Below are 16,014 nucleotides of genomic sequence, written 5' to 3' on the forward strand. Positions count from 1 at the left end.
TGTTTAATAATCTTGTGAGTCATGCAATGCTCAGGAGTGATATCCACATGGAATGTTTTAAAACACTTTAATTATTCAGTGCTTGTTCACTTTGAATGCATAGTATGTGAGTGCAAAAAAAAAAAGGGAAAAAAGAACAAAAAAACCTAGCCATGCTCTTTGACAATAACAGTAAAATACTTTTGTACTTTACAAAACATTTTAAATGATACATTTGCATAATAGTCATTTCTAGTAATGATGTTTTTTTTTTGGTTTTGTTTTACAAGCAAGAGGGGTCGATAGTAATGGTGTCAGCTCTTACAATAATAATAATAATAATAATAATAATAATAATAATAATAATAATAATAATAATAATAATAATAATAATAAAGTCAGATCATTGTATACAGCTTTATTGAACTATATTATAATTAAGCAGGTGCTTATCTGTATCTCACGATGTATTCTAACTTTAGTTTACAGGATTAATATGTGCTATCTTGTGGACACACACACAGTATTTTCAAGAACGTGTGCTAGTGTGAATATCAATCAAATATATGAATCTTACATTTATTATCGTTTTAAATCAGTCATATCCAAAATGTACTTCAATCGTCAATTAGTTTTCATTAAGATAATATATTTAAATTTTCAAGACACTTTTTCTAAGCTGTTTCTAAAGAAGAAAACAACATTAATGAAATATAAAAATATATATTATTATAATTATAAATATGACATTTCCACAATGTAGCTTGACTACGACTGAAAAAAGTTACTCTATGATGTATAGTCCAGTATTCGAAAACAACTAAAAAAAAACTAAAAAAACACTTACATTTATAACAACAAACTAAGAACAGACACGTCTAATTATGCAAGTCTTTATTTGTTTATAACACTTTGTCAGAAAAAAATAACGATACACATGATTCCAGCGAGGCAAAGGCCGACAGAGCTAGCGTTTCACACAATTAAAGATCTTTGCTTCAGATTTTCAGACAGTTTTCAGTTTAGATCTTCACTTGTCCGTGTGGCACACATTTATTATTTCCTTGCATATTAAAAACAGAATTGCGCTGTGTCTTTAATGGAACTGTAAGATATACTGCATATCATCATTCTTAACTGCATATGTTTTCGTTTTTAATGTATGCATCCAAAACATGCAGGAACAGCGCGACAACATGACACAGCCAGTCAATTGCAAATAAGCTACCAATAATAACGTCCTGGGGCAGCCCGCCAGTTGACATATTGATAGCTGTTGAGAGAGTCTGTAAAGACATGAACCGCTAAACTGAGCAGAAAAAAAGACAGGAGGATTTAAAGGAACCGAAGCAAAACATCTGCCTGACTGACACTTTAAATAAACGTCTTTCTCCAAAACCCTGGCAGTAGAATAGACAGCGCAGTGGCACCCTGTGGCACTTCAACCCCTCCTTCAAGAAAAGAAAAAAAAGCATCTGCCGAACTCTGGGCTTAAGGTTCAGGAAGAATATCTTAGTGAATTATTATTATTATTATTATTATTATTATTATTATTAGCAATCGTATGTCAATCAATAAACATTTTCATGTCAACACGGCATAACAAACATTCACTCAGTCAACACGCAGCTTTAACAGAAATCTTCTAACTAACACAGAGAGACTGATACACTGTTTCCTTGATAGCTTTAGCACACACAGTACAAACACACGCCCTTCTCCGTCCTCACTGGAGCAGCGCGTAACTGAATATGAAATTTACAGCCCTGCTCTGCGTCTCATTGGCCATCAGACCTGTGCTATACGGGTGCCACTGAACGCTGTAAAGCTATCTAGTTTAAACTGGAGGTGATTGCAAGGAAAGGGGCGAAAGAGCAGAGATAGCGGGAGGAAAGTTTCCAGGACTTTACACTTACCGATTCCTCTGTGCATGCTCTCTGCTTTGTTTCGGAAGAATCGAGCGTCGGTATTGCTCTCCCCCCCGCTCCACACTGCATTGCGCTCCATGTGGTTCTGGTCTGTCAACTCGGAGAGCTATCAGATACCTGTCTGAATGGAAATTTACAGACAGAGCTACTAGGAGTGGGGATTGTTTACAGGGCTCTTCTATTCTTGGTACCAAGCTCTGAAGTCTATATGGAGGGATCTCAGGATGGCTTGCACCAGAAAGACCAAAACGGTGGTGTCTACTTGTGTGATCTTGAGTGGTATGACCAATATTGTGTGCTTGCTTTACGTGGGATGGGTTACTAACTACGTCGCCAATGTGTATGTAAAAGTGCAAGAACCGGTGCCAGAGAAAAAGTTAGAGGAAGGCAACAAGGGGGAAACTTTGAGGATTATAGAAAGACTGGATCGGCTCGAGAATGTAGTCAATCAACACATACAAGGTATCGTATTGTATACTTTTTTTTCATCTCAAGATTGCGATCAATCAAATAACGGATGCATTGATAAAGCACTGTGGTATCTTAGTGCATAGCAATTAGCTGTTATATTAGATGAAATACCGTTCAGCATTATACATCCAAATCATACTGTCTGCTGGAATAAAACAAGGTTTTGGAAAGGCAGTGCATTTGCAAAGCACCGTGATGCAATGATGATGTTGTAATTGGATATAAATCTTGAAGTAGAGCAAGAGCCCCACACCAATCCTTCTCTACAGACACAATGAAAGCAACTTTAACTATCTCTGTCAGTCTCTCTCCCACTCTATACCAACACAAGGCAATTTCAATTCCCTTTTTTACACCACCAAAAATCTGTCTGTGCAAGGAGCATGGTATTGCTTATCAAAAACTGCTAGTAATGATTAGGTTAGGGCCAGGATTACTTGATTAACTGTTAATAATGAAGGAAATACAATGTAATAATATTATCTAGGTTGTGCAAATAGTACCATTACATATGTACACCACAGATTTATAAAATATATATATATAATATATATATATATATATATATATATATATATATATATATATATATATATATATATATATATATATATCAATCTACACAGCAATGGTGTAAATAATGCAGATTCACACTCGCGACGTAGATAGTAAGTTATAGAAGCAGTCATTTGTGTTTTTATAATCGACATTGAAAACTATGCGCTGCTTTGAACTGTCCGTTTGTTGACATACGGTTTGAACATGATACAAACTTCATGCCTTAACCATTATGCTCCTCTCTCGGGAAGTGCTATATTTAGGTCCGAGTACAAATCTGGTTTAAGAGTAAAAACTATAGTTAGCTGTGCGCCACATTGGTTAGATTTTTCAGTTTATGTTCAGTGTTTGAACTAAAACTAAAACAATGATGAGAAATGTGCTAGCCTAGGCTATTAAAATACAATCCGACAAACAGTCGATGACAGTTGAAACAGCATATATCTGTTTTGTAAACGTGGTGATATTGAAGATTTAATATGCTTACACTTGTAACCTTTTTAATTAATTTTTATTATCATGTGAAGGTGCTACCTAAGTGTGATTTGTTGTTTTGGCGGTGATCAGGGTTAGAAGTCTATGGTGAAATACTGTGGCTACCGTTTGCAACGCTAGCACGGGCATCTAAAAGGAAAAAAAAAACTAATAATAAAAAGGAGATTTAAACTTCTGTATCACCTTGCTACTGTTCTTCTAAATCTCTTAGCCCTTTGTGGAATTTGAAGCATGGCTATGTTGCTAATAGGATTTAATAGGAAAAGGAAGAAGCCTCTTTTGGAAAAGAGCTTGATAAAGGGTTGTAAAAACCATGATAGTAGTGTAAGTCTGATAAAAGCATATATTAAACATAATTCAGCTTGTTATGTGTTGTATGCACTGCTCCTCAACTAAAGCTATTTCTGTTATACAGATACACATATTGGTTTATCCAGGATCCACAAGTGTATTAGACAAGACAGTTTATTGTGGGGTGAAATAAAGCCCACATGTCTGTCTTGATATGAATGTTTTCATTAAGTGCTCTGGACCTTTGACTCTGCCATTATTACTAAAAGCAATTGGAGTAGTACTTACAATCTTAAGGTTTAATTAGACAGAAAGCCCTTTTAAAAGAAAATTATTTCAGTGTGTCTTTAAGGACAACAGGCAGAAAAAAAGAGGCACTACAGACTATCAAGTGTGACAGTTTAAGTGCAAAAAAAATAAATAAAAGGGAAAAAAATCAATGAAATATCTATTAAGAAAATCAATTGAACCTTGAAAACAAACACGTCTTTGAAAGTTGGGTATAAAAAATGTTCACATGTCAAACCTCTTGAGATTATTATAGCAGCTGACCAAGTAATAATGCCAGGCACATAAAACATGTGACAGGAATGATTCAAATCTAAAAAGGAAAATTGTATTGGACATAATTGACAGTGAGTAATCTGAGCAATTTCGGGGAGTAATCTTGACATCCCATAGAGAGAATAATATGAGGTCCAGAACGAAGCAGCGTTTAGTTAACGTGGTACTGAGTGCACAAGGTCACTGTTGGAATCTGTGAGAGCACTGTCTGGTTGGAGTTTCTATACATTTTTTGAAAAAGTCTTCAGTAGAATTCCAGTAGTGTCTTCTCTTGTGAACACGTGTCATTCCATGCACAGAGCAACAACAGCACTTTTTATGTTCATGAGCAAATATAGTTTTGAGCAAGTCCACTTTGCTTTGTGGAACTTATATTAAAGTAAAACTTAAAAAACTTTTTTTAAGTGTGTTTTTAGATATGGATTCATGTATGAGTAGATAGCGATCTTGAAGAACCAGACTGCCAATCACTCCAGATAGACATGTGTCTGGCTCGGGGGTGTGATAGTACAGTATGTTGCTCAAGATCAACCAGGTTCAACAGAGTTTAGTCATTTGATAATGCCCAGATATTCTGTTGGGTATCATGGTACCAATTTAAGCCCTTGAAAACAAAAAGTCATGGTACTGAATTGGAGTAAGAAACGGTAAGTGCTGACTTTTATAATTTTAACATTTGGCAAAATACGTAACTCGGCAAAACTTGTATTATTTTATTAGAGCCGATACAACATTCTTAAGATTCCAAAAATACGGTCAAATCCTCAAACCAGCTGAGTCCTGCATCTATCAACAATGTGAGCTTCTTGCATGAAATACTTTCAGTGCAGCATGTAGCATGCCATAAAAAAGTATTTACTGTACAACCTCTTTCCAAGGACTAACGCTGGTTTACACAGTGTGCATGGTGTTGGGTTTCTTACCTAAAGGGGTGATAGGAAAAGTGTTTCTTGATTATGTATTGGGTGCGGGTCTGAGTAGGTGTTTTTGTCTCATATGTGACAAGACTAATGTGTTCTTCTGTCCATTAATCCACAAGCATGCCAACATTTAGTTCTTACAGCACAATTTCTTCAGGATATCATTGAAACCTGCATCCGTGTTACCTTGTCTTCTTGTTTTGATCCTTATAAATAGTGCATGCATAAGATCCGTTGTCTTCTGAAAAAGTACTTGAAAGCACGCCTGTCGTAAAGACTGAAGGCCCGTTATTAAGTTTCTGTCATAAGAAATTGAGTGTGTTTGCTCCATTTAGTTATTAAGCTAGTCCCTGGAGTCCATCCAACTCTCTCATAAAGGGAGGTATACAAATCTAACAGCGTCTTTGCACTCAAAGACCCTTTAGTGGTGCTGCAGTTCACAGCATATGCTGGGTGTACCGCAAGTACCTTGCTAGTTATCCAGTTGGAATAGCAGCAAAGGTTATTTTGTCCAAGCAGAGTGGTGTGTTTATGCTAAAGGTCAGCTTCAAAAGATGTAGCGAGAAGAAAAACAAAAGCAAGCAGTCTACATTTGTAAGCCTTCATCATCACAGATTTTGTATGGCTTACTCTATTAATGCTTAAAGGTTGCGGCCTGTTTGTTTTTTTCCTAATGTTTTTGGAGAGTTCACAGTGCTGAAGTTGGTGTTGAATTACAAAATTACCGTAGAACGCTGGTAACATTTCATTACCTCTTAATATTTTTCTGTAGATCATTTATTTTCCCAGACTTTACTAGAAGAGATTCATGCCCAGTGCAATTGTATTAGAGTCCCATCTGAAATTAAGATACCCTTGACTGGATAGAGGATATAGGATGCATAGCAAAGAACTGATGTCAAATTCTGCTTTAGTTCCCATGTTGAATTAGCTTTAAGATCTCAGCTAGGTGCCATGTGGATTCTTCATTACAGATCAGCAACTTTTGCTTGTAAGAGTATAGGTATGGTCCACTCTTGAACTCCCAAAGTGGGCCAAGGAGAAGCAGCAGGACAAGCATACTGTGCTCCCTTCTTGGAATAATGTTCAAAGCACATACACAGGTTTCACTATATTGTGTGGGTGTGAAAATCACAGTGCTGTTATGAATCAAGGTTGTGAGAATCAAACATCCAGTGCATGCAAGTCACGGACCCTAATTTAATGATTTAAAAAGATATTATTCTCTCTACAACAGATGCAATTCAAAGAGTGGATTTTCCTGGAGTTTTAGATTAAGTACGGATCAAATTAACAGCATAGATAGTTTTTGCTTGTTCCCAGGAGGGCTCTTGACAGAAGCTTGCGAAAGCAATTACAAACGATCTGCTTGGTTTGTACATATCTATATTATATATATTAGTGCAGTAGCCACTGATGTCCTGGTTAGAAACAACAGAATTCAGATGACGCTATGAAGAACAACCCTCACAATACATGAAATAGGTGTCAGAATACGTGGAAACATGTGAAACTGATATTCCCAGTAGACCGTAGTTTACAAAAAACAATTCTGCTCGCAGGCTGAGAACACACCAGGCGTAGTAAAAATGTACAGTATTTGTGACCTTTCTTGTTTTATAATTGGTGGTATTTCTTTAAGCAAAAGATTTCAGAGAATCCATCAGTTGCTCGAAGTTCAATGTTCACAGTCTGTAGATCTGATTACATAAGCATCTCAAGATAGAGATTTGGAAGTCTGCACAGCACTGTACAGTTAAGATTACATGTGATTTAAAATCTACCACAAGGCAGCAGTGTGAAATTTTTCATTTCTTTCAGCAGTACTAGAAATGGATTCAGCAGCAGGTAGAGATTAGCTTGCAGCAGACTCCTAATCCTTTCCACTGTATTCATTGGCACGCCTTGTCCTTGTTTTAATTACTCATCCCAGGGAGGACGCTTTGACTACTCAGGATGGCTAATAGATCGTGCAAGTTGGCTGATCAGTTGATGGGCGAAACACACTCCTGTGAAGGCCCTAGTTTCAGTCTGATTGATGACTTTACTTCAGGTGTTATTAGAAGGCATTCGCAAACTGTTCTGGTAGACATAAAAGTGCGACTTCCAATACCTGTCATGACAAGGCCTATCAGTCAGCGATGCCTCAGGTGCAAAGGCCAGCTGTCTAGGTCTGTCTCTGGACTGCACACTTTTACTTCTGACTTTTCTCAAGAAGATTTATAGCGCCTGACACTGACACAGCGTCCAACACTGAAACTTGATTAATATACGCTTACTAGCGTGGATTAGTCCCAAGTGAAGGGTGTCTGCTGCAGTCCACACTCCCCATCAATTTCCCTCTTATTATTCATGCTACAACATGTGGTCAAGCCCATACAAAACATTTGCAGCTACCACTTTTGTCCTGCGCTGGACAAGAGAAACAAAGTTATCCTTTTTTTTTTTTTTTTTTTTTTTTTTAAACAGTGAGAATTCAGCCCTAATATTCCAATTAGTCAATTTGTCCCCCCCGATTGTGTTAAATGTTGGCATGTGTACTCGGCATTTGGAAGTAGCTGAATGGTTTGTAGCTCCTAATATCTTAACTGTTACAGTTTGTGTCAATTACTGCATGTAATGGAGAACAAATAACCCTTAACTGCCAGCAGTTGAAAACTAGAATCAACAGAACCTGTCTGGAATGTAGCCAAATCAATACTGTTGTCCAGAGCAGTCAGGTTTTTCTTTTAGATTTTTTATTTACTGTAATTTGCAAAGCAGTATAACCCCATTGCAATAGAATAATTTGATTTCCTTATTAACTTCCATTATAATTAGGCTGTCACCCAAATATCATTAAACATGGCTATGGGCAGACCATAGTTAAAAGCTATTGAATCAGTTGTCAAGATTTATTAAGGCAGGGTGCATTATCGACAAGATGATAATGCAGATTAGATTGGGAGTGTTTTTGTTTGTAGACATTCAAGTCAAAACATTAGTCATTAAATTAACTAAGTTTCTTTTACTATTAGTAAACGGGGGAAATAATGATGCTGATTATAGTCCTTTGTCTGGCAGCAGCAGTTTCATTTTGCTCTTCCTTGGTGCTGTACTGATGTTTGGGTAATCTTGTTGTGTTATATTCAGTGAGGTTATATAGCCACTTGGTTCCCATTCACAGCAGTGTAAGATTGGCGGGTGGAAGGCTACAGTTTTCTGGGATTACCACCGTGGGTTATAGAGGGAGCTGCAACCTTCCACCAAAAACAGCAGACACAGCATTTACACAGGCGCCGTCCTGTCCTGCAGTTAAACCATGTGCTTAAAACGTTCCTCTGGTTGGCTGTAGAATAAGCGCTGGAAAAACAGATCACAGTGTCACACTGATAAGTGGCAAAGGTCTTTTGGGGTTGTATTGAACTCAGGATACTGAAATAGAAACTACAGTTTTATCTGGATAAAACAATTAGGTAAAAACTCTTGTTTCCAAGAGCCCAAAGGTAGTTATTATTTTTGAGCCAGTCAGATGCAGTGCTGGTGTTTTCTTTCTGTCACAGAAAAGCACGTCTAACGTGGTTTGTACTGTGCAGCTATGGCCATAGCTGTAAATCTACACAGCCTCTTGGAAGCCTTTCTTTTCTTTCAGGCAGCTGCAGGAGTTGATGGAGACTGCCAGCCTGGGCTACTGTTTGTTTCTGATCTGTATAATTGTGTATTGGGAGCCCCACACCCCTGATAAATTGCAGATCAATATCTTCTACATCATCTGTGGATGCATTACAGGATATGACTTTTACAGCCTGCAACGCTAACAACTGTCTGGTATGTTACTGCTCTGGGAACCTCTCTGCTCAATGAGCAGACATGATATTTCTTATCTATCTTTATGAGAGCGACACCCTCAATACCAAAGCAGGGTTAAATAAGTTAGGTTCCTGTTCTCCAGCAGACTCAAGAGAAGGTCACTGAACTGATGTACCCCATGCTAAAAAAACAAACACTTGTATATAAACAAGCTTATAGGTTATCAATATCCGGATCTCTAATAAATTGCTGTTTTTTTTTTAATCTTTTGGGATCTGTGCGCAGTGCATAAATAAGTTATTAGTTAATATATCCCTCCCCACCTTTTAATAGATCTGCAGGGTGTCTGAATATGAAGTCTCATCTGTTTTATGGGGTGCAAGGTGATGTACAAAGGGCTGCTGCTCTGCTCTGATCATTAAAGAGTTGTACTCTGCTATTAGGAAATAGAATAGACCTATTGAGACAAAAAGCTGTACAAGCTAGGGATGTGCAATGCAGTTCTGCATGAATGATCAGCACATTTATCAAACTATATACAAATGTAATTGGAAAAGTTAATCTCCAACAGTTTGTTATATTCTCTCTTGGCTCGCTGCTCTTAAGCAACATTTTACAGTTCCCTGACATTAAATCAAGTTGAGATGACCCTGATCAGCAATCAGTATTGCTGCAGTTTCCCCAAGTGTATCTGAATTGGTCTTGGTAGCAGTGCTTTGTAATTTATTAGCTGGTCATTCATCAAGTCCATTGGTGTTACAGAAGGTTCCTCCTTTTTTTCTTTCTCTTGTGAGCAGAGAGAGGTTATTTGGGGATTTGAATGGGTCTTCTTATAACACAGTGTCAAGGCAGTGGCACAAAGCACTTAAGTTTTGTTCTTAAAATATGAACACCAAGAAAATGAATCTGTTTAACATTGGAAACATAATGTGTCTTTCTTGCTAGCCATCAAAACACCAGGGATTCTTTTTCTATTATTATCCACTGTCCAAACTCTACAACATAATGTTTTTAATCATGGGTGATACACATCAAGGGAAGCCAATTTATTTCAGAGATTAAAACTGGTCTGTACCTTCACAGCACAGACATACCCAGAATCAAACAAGTTTGAAAAATTGCAGAGCTAATCGACAGATTGCCTCTTGTCAATTCATGTTAAAATGCAAAGCGCCCAAGCATTATGAGATAACATGGGAATTAACTAAAGTAGTAATCCAGTCAGTCCAGATGTTTCAGCCAAGAACAATAGTCTACACTTTAATACTGAGAAGACTCAAAGAAATAGGCTTGAATTCTGGAATTCTATTTCCAGCAGATTGGACTGTCTGGGCTAAGCAATGTTGTAAGTGTTTGTGGCAAAGTGGTTAACGGTGTGCAGGTGCAGGAATGCAGCAGTGATCAATAACAGACAGACAACGATAATCCAGGTGCAATGATATTTTATTTGTAAATCCAATGGTCTGATGACACAAATACAGCAAACAATAAAAATGCTAACAGGCAGTACAGCGACATGTATTGCTCTGTTTTAATCCACGGGTTGAGCTGGAAATAATAACAGTCTCATTCCTAAACATAACAAGGAACAGGTCACTTCACTACGCCCCCTTTTGTACCATGACCCGTTGGTTAACTAGTGCAACCGTTCATCCAATCCGCAGCTGCCACATCATTTCCCTTCTGGATTTGGTGTATTGTAGCTCCGCCCCCTTTCTAGATGATGACTTCCTTCTCACCCTGAGAATAAATTGTCTGGCCATCAAGTCCAGGGCACTCTGTTCCCTTTACACAGTGCCCTCACAGGTCGGGCGAGAGATTTATCACCAAGAGTCATTCTGTCACAGTATTGCTCTGAAAATTAAATTTTTCAGAAGAGGGTTTATAAAGCTTAATCTTTCTTCTGGTTGCATTCCCAAATTAGAATTATATATTGTTAAGTACATGAGTATAGATTGTACTGAGGGGCCATTTTCATGGATATGATATTGGACAAGGGCAAGATTAGTTGAGAAAAGGTTTCCAAAACAGCTCACATAAAAATGAGGAGCAAGTGCCACCATTAGTTAATAGTTACGCAGAAAAAACTCATTTATAGTGCTTCAAATGTTGTAATTAAAAAACAAAACCAAAAATGTTCCATTTGCTTCTTATACTATTATTGAGAATGACATTCCTTCAGTTTTATCTATCGTCTCTCGCCAGCTTTAACCTTACTTGGAGAATCCTTGTAGGTTCTCAAAGGTCAAAGTGTCACATGACTGTTCTAGAATCAAGAAACACAGACCAGATAACAAGAAGTCTCTTCAGAAGCTCAAAGACTACTGGCATTCGTGAGCTAAAAAATTAGGAATGGTAGGGTAATGTGTGCCATACCAGCTCTCGCCTGTTAAAAGTTTTCCATGGTCTGGAATAAGAAAACATTGTACTTTAGCACAAGTCATGCAAGAGTTATGCACCATTTGTGTCAGACATGACGAGTTTGGCAAAGAGAACAATTCGTGCTTTTTAGCCAGTATTAAGCAATTTGTTTCAGATGTCTCTTTTTCATATTCCAGCATGGTGGGTGTTGCCATCTGACACACCAAGAAGTGTGAAATATAAGAGTCTATAGAAAGTGCGATTCTCTCATCCTATCACATAATCCATACAGCATTCAGCCGTTTCCATTAAAAGATTATTAACCACAATCCTTTCGTGGTCTTATCCCAGAAAAAAAATCAACCAGTAATATTTTATATTTGCTGTCTGAATAAAGTGAGACTTAGCAAGACAGGGAAAAGGATTCATCTAGATAATTTCTCCATTAGGAGGAGGGAGAAGGGCTGGAAGTAGGGCTATCGAGGATGGTGAAACTTCCAGCCCATTTCATTTGTGATTGAAAGCCTCTTCTGGTAGCTGTTTGACTCATCCCTGATCTCAACCTTAAACCATCACACTGCTGGGCATCTTTATTTGTGATGGATTGGAGGGACATATCAACTGAACCAATCACTCACACCATCAAATGTAGTCCCTGCTGGATAGATCAGAGGTATATTGCACTTGACCTGTGTCGATCTGGCACTGTCATGAGACCTCTCCTAAAAAATGATACATTAATGAAACACTGAATTTTTCCAGGACTTTATCTGAAATTTTAATGTTTTCTGCTCTTGATCTTATTTTATGTATTCCAGCTGAGCCACTTAGTTCTATACAGTGCACCCATTTGGATAGATAAAACCAATTTTCAGTCATCTGCTTTACTAACCAGGTCGATTTCCTATGTTCCTTTCCTTCCTGCCTGCAATCACTTCCAACCAAACTGGCCTCTGTCTCAGGTTGATGTTCGCCCTTGCACACTCACTTGCACACTCACTTGCACAATGGAGAGTGTAGCTCGTTGCATCATAGAGTGACAGGTCAGTAGAGTGCTGGGTCACCCAACCTGCGTGTGGTAAATTGCATTTCTATTAAAGCATTATTTAATGAAAAAAAAGAAGGAACAATTTTTCGGAAGGCTACAGGGTATTGTTCAAAGTTCCTGCTTTTCCCCCAGGGGACTTTGTAAGTAATGACGGGTAAGTAAACTAACTGCCTTCCATGCAAATGATACTGTGTTTTATTACAAAGTATTAGTTCTGCAGTATTAAGTTTGGTGGATGTCTGCATTCACACAGTATTATTATAATGAATGGGAGGTTTTACAAAGTGTTCTTGTAAACATCCACTAAACATCCAGTATGATGCACACTTTTTATTTGGGTATCATTGAAGATACAGTAAAACATACAAGTGCTTGCCATATTTTAAAGCTAGAGGATCCAATCAATCTCAATCTATCCAAGTGATCTTTTTTTTATATAGAGACTTTAGTGCTGCTGCCTTACTTGTGGTTTAGTGGTTAGTAAACCAAAGCTGCTTGAAATTCAGAGTTGATGTAATATTCATAAGCAGTCTGGCTCTGAATATCTTTGTTTTCCACGAAGCCCACAGTAACATAGTACAGTAATTTAGTTAGTAGTTTAATTAGTTGTTATAGCCATACAACTGTCTCAATGCTTGAGATTGTCTATCTGTAAACAGAGCTCACTAGACTATGTAATTAGACAGCATTATGTAACACATTTTCAATTCAACTTCTTGTATGAGCTATTACCTTTACACTGCTGAAGTATTTCTGCAAATAATGTTTAAATCAGACTATGTGAAATATACAGGTAATCCCATAATCTTAGTGTGTCTGATTTAATCATAAATGATTTGTTTCTGCCGTTCTCATTATTGCAACTACAATCACCACTAAATAATTGTGTGTTTCAAATGGAAATGCTTGTAAAACGAATGTGTTCACCACAGCTCTGCTTTGTACAAACAACATGTCTGCATGATTGTTATTAGACAGTTCAGTTGAACACAAATAAAACTGAGTGTCAAAGAACAGAATAACTCAGCTCCACGAGGTAGGTGCTGTGCTTAACACAGCAGTTTGAGGCAGTAATTCTAACTTCAAACATACATGTACATTTTTGGGAGATTATGTGTAATTAATAAAAGGGGCACAATACAACAATAGTTCAATTATATTTTACTAAGCACAGAAACATATAGGATGTGGAAGCCCTTTTTATTGTGAAGAAACTTAATGCAACTTCATGAACATACTACTTCATACATAGTTCTTTTCAACATCCTTTCTAACACATTCTAGATATTACTCATATTAATTATTTACAAAGAATTGCTAAGCTAATGTGTTACTAACAAAGAATATCAAGGGCCAAGGTTAGAAGTCTTGCTTGTGAGTCCCTTGAGCAAGACTTTTCACCAAAGTTATCTACAGATACCACTTTACCACCAGTGTCTCTGACTTCTACTGTATGAGGACTACATTAAACAGAGAGGTCCTTAATGGACTAGTTTGCTGAAACCCACTTGCTGATCAGGAAGAATCAAGATCAAAAAGGCAAATTGTATCTTTTCACCAGTTCAGTCTTACCAGCTGATGTTGCCAAGCAACTGAACCCTGAAAGCTGGATGCCTGACCAGTTCAGGTTCCTGCAGTGTGATTTTTTTCTTCCCTAACGCTATGGCAGAGCAAAGGGCAAATTCTACTTTTAAATCCTTCCGGTGCCAACAATGTGACAGGAACTCTGGTGTTAAATAACGATACATATTAATCCTCCTTTGATGGGGAAATGGAAGCATGTGGGTTATTCACCTTGACACTCTCTAGTGCCTTACATCTGTAATCGACTTCTTCCCCAGGAACTCTGTAAACTGACTTTTATTATGCACTGTAATATGTTGAGTCATTCAAGCTCAAGCAATCGGATGGAACTGCAGACACATGCACTCTCAATACTGAAATCCAGGGGTTGGGTCAGTCTCAGATTGCATGCATTAATAGTTTGTTTGGCTACAGCTTAGTCTCCATTGCGTATATTAGATGTACTACTCTGTATCACTTTTTATGCCATTGCATTATCACTTGACATAGATCTTTCTTTGTGTCCTGCACAATCCTGCCTTTACAGCCTGAGGGAACTGCAAGGCTGACACAACAAGTCAATGGTGGTGCTGTGATTCCAAAACCAGAAGACACTGCCTTATCAATTTATAGTTTCCTCCACCCACCTATAAAATCTGTTCTGGTTCATTTCTTTAGCTGCTTTTCTAATCTTTATTGATCTAACTGTGACAGAGTACAGGGCAAGCTGGAATGCAATAATCTTCTCTGTAGGGGATTGCGCTGGTATGATTACGAGATCTGCATTGTTGCCAGCTTTTATCTTGGCGTTCGATCCAGTAAGTTGCTGCTGCTTTCATAGTGTGTGAAGAAACCACCCATCGTTTTAGAGCTCTGAGGCGTGCTGCTTTGTATATAGCATGGTAGATTAGATTTGTGTGCAGGACTGAGAATTGATTTTATGAATTCTGAACTTTCAGTTCCTGACCTTGGAGTTGAGAGTGACTCCCTGCAGTGTTTCCCAGTTGCTGTAAGGCAGTATATAATAAGCATTACATCTTAATTTATTATTCAGGCTAAGAGAAATCTTCTTGCCTTTATGCACTTGCGTTTACAACAGTATGTAGATCTCACATGTGCAGTGTAGAAAGAATGTTGCACAAAAACATATTTAAAAAAAAAATAATAATAATAATAATCTGGTCCCAACTATCCCTTTTGTTAAAGAGAGCACTCTCATATCTTACTTCCTGTTAGTCTGTATCGTGCCCAGCGTCTTCTGGGTCAAAGTGTGTAACTGTCTGCTAGCCATGTCAGTGAAAGCTGCTGGTTTGATATTAACAGCAAAGCAGGGATGGGAACATTTCCACTCTCCTATGTAAAGAGAGCTTCCATTCATTAGCTACAATAACGTTAATACTATCCCAGTGTATTACTCTCCTCCTAGCGGCTGATGCGCTATTAATACAGACATTAGCATGACACGTGCTTACCTCTCGACTACATAGCTCGCTGTTTAGGTGAATGGAAAGACATTCGTCTTTGAACTGTGTGGTTTGTGGTTCGTGTCTAGCCCTTGCCTTCACAGTCAATTAAGTGGGCTGAGATGCTAATTCATCACACCAGTACTTCCAGCAAGGGTTCAGCATTAAGCAAACCATTACGCCTTTACATAAAGACATCATTTTAAGGCATTCCATATGTGTGTTTTTTTCTTAAACTTGTATGGCTGTTCCCCTGGTGATTGTTAAATAGATCCACTCAAAACAATTTGCTTTAGATTTTTTTTTTTTTTTTAACTTTTAATAAATTACCACATATTTTCTAATGTGGTTACTGACTGCATTCATATGTACATCTTTATTAATTACTATACCAGTAAACCTGGATATTTTTCATTATGTAAATAAATAGATGTTTCTTGGTTTAGTCGTGTCTGAAAGATATGTTGCAATATTTTTCATACCATACCATTACTTTGACAACATCAACTTAAGCATGACTGCCTGCAAACATAACTGGAACATTACAGAGTTAAGAAAACGTGTGTATCCCTAGGGATGCTGTT

At 37.6% G+C, this 16,014-nt stretch overlaps 1 protein-coding gene across 1 annotated transcript in view; it reads left to right on the forward strand.

Annotated features, from left to right (window-relative positions):
• The first annotated feature begins 1,578 nt into the window (after positions 1-1,578).
• LOC121330242 (polypeptide N-acetylgalactosaminyltransferase 18) overlaps positions 1,579-16,014 on the forward strand; it is a 91,604-nt gene continuing 77,168 nt past the window's right edge. The window contains exon 1 of the mRNA XM_041276596.1: positions 1,579-2,369. Coding sequence (XP_041132530.1) covers positions 2,132-2,369 — 238 coding nt within the window. The 5' untranslated portion in view covers positions 1,579-2,131. The remainder of the gene's footprint in view (positions 2,370-16,014) is intronic.

This window comes from Polyodon spathula, chromosome 17 (assembly GCF_017654505.1).
Source record: "Polyodon spathula isolate WHYD16114869_AA chromosome 17, ASM1765450v1, whole genome shotgun sequence".
NCBI lineage: Eukaryota > Metazoa > Chordata > Actinopteri > Acipenseriformes > Polyodontidae > Polyodon > Polyodon spathula.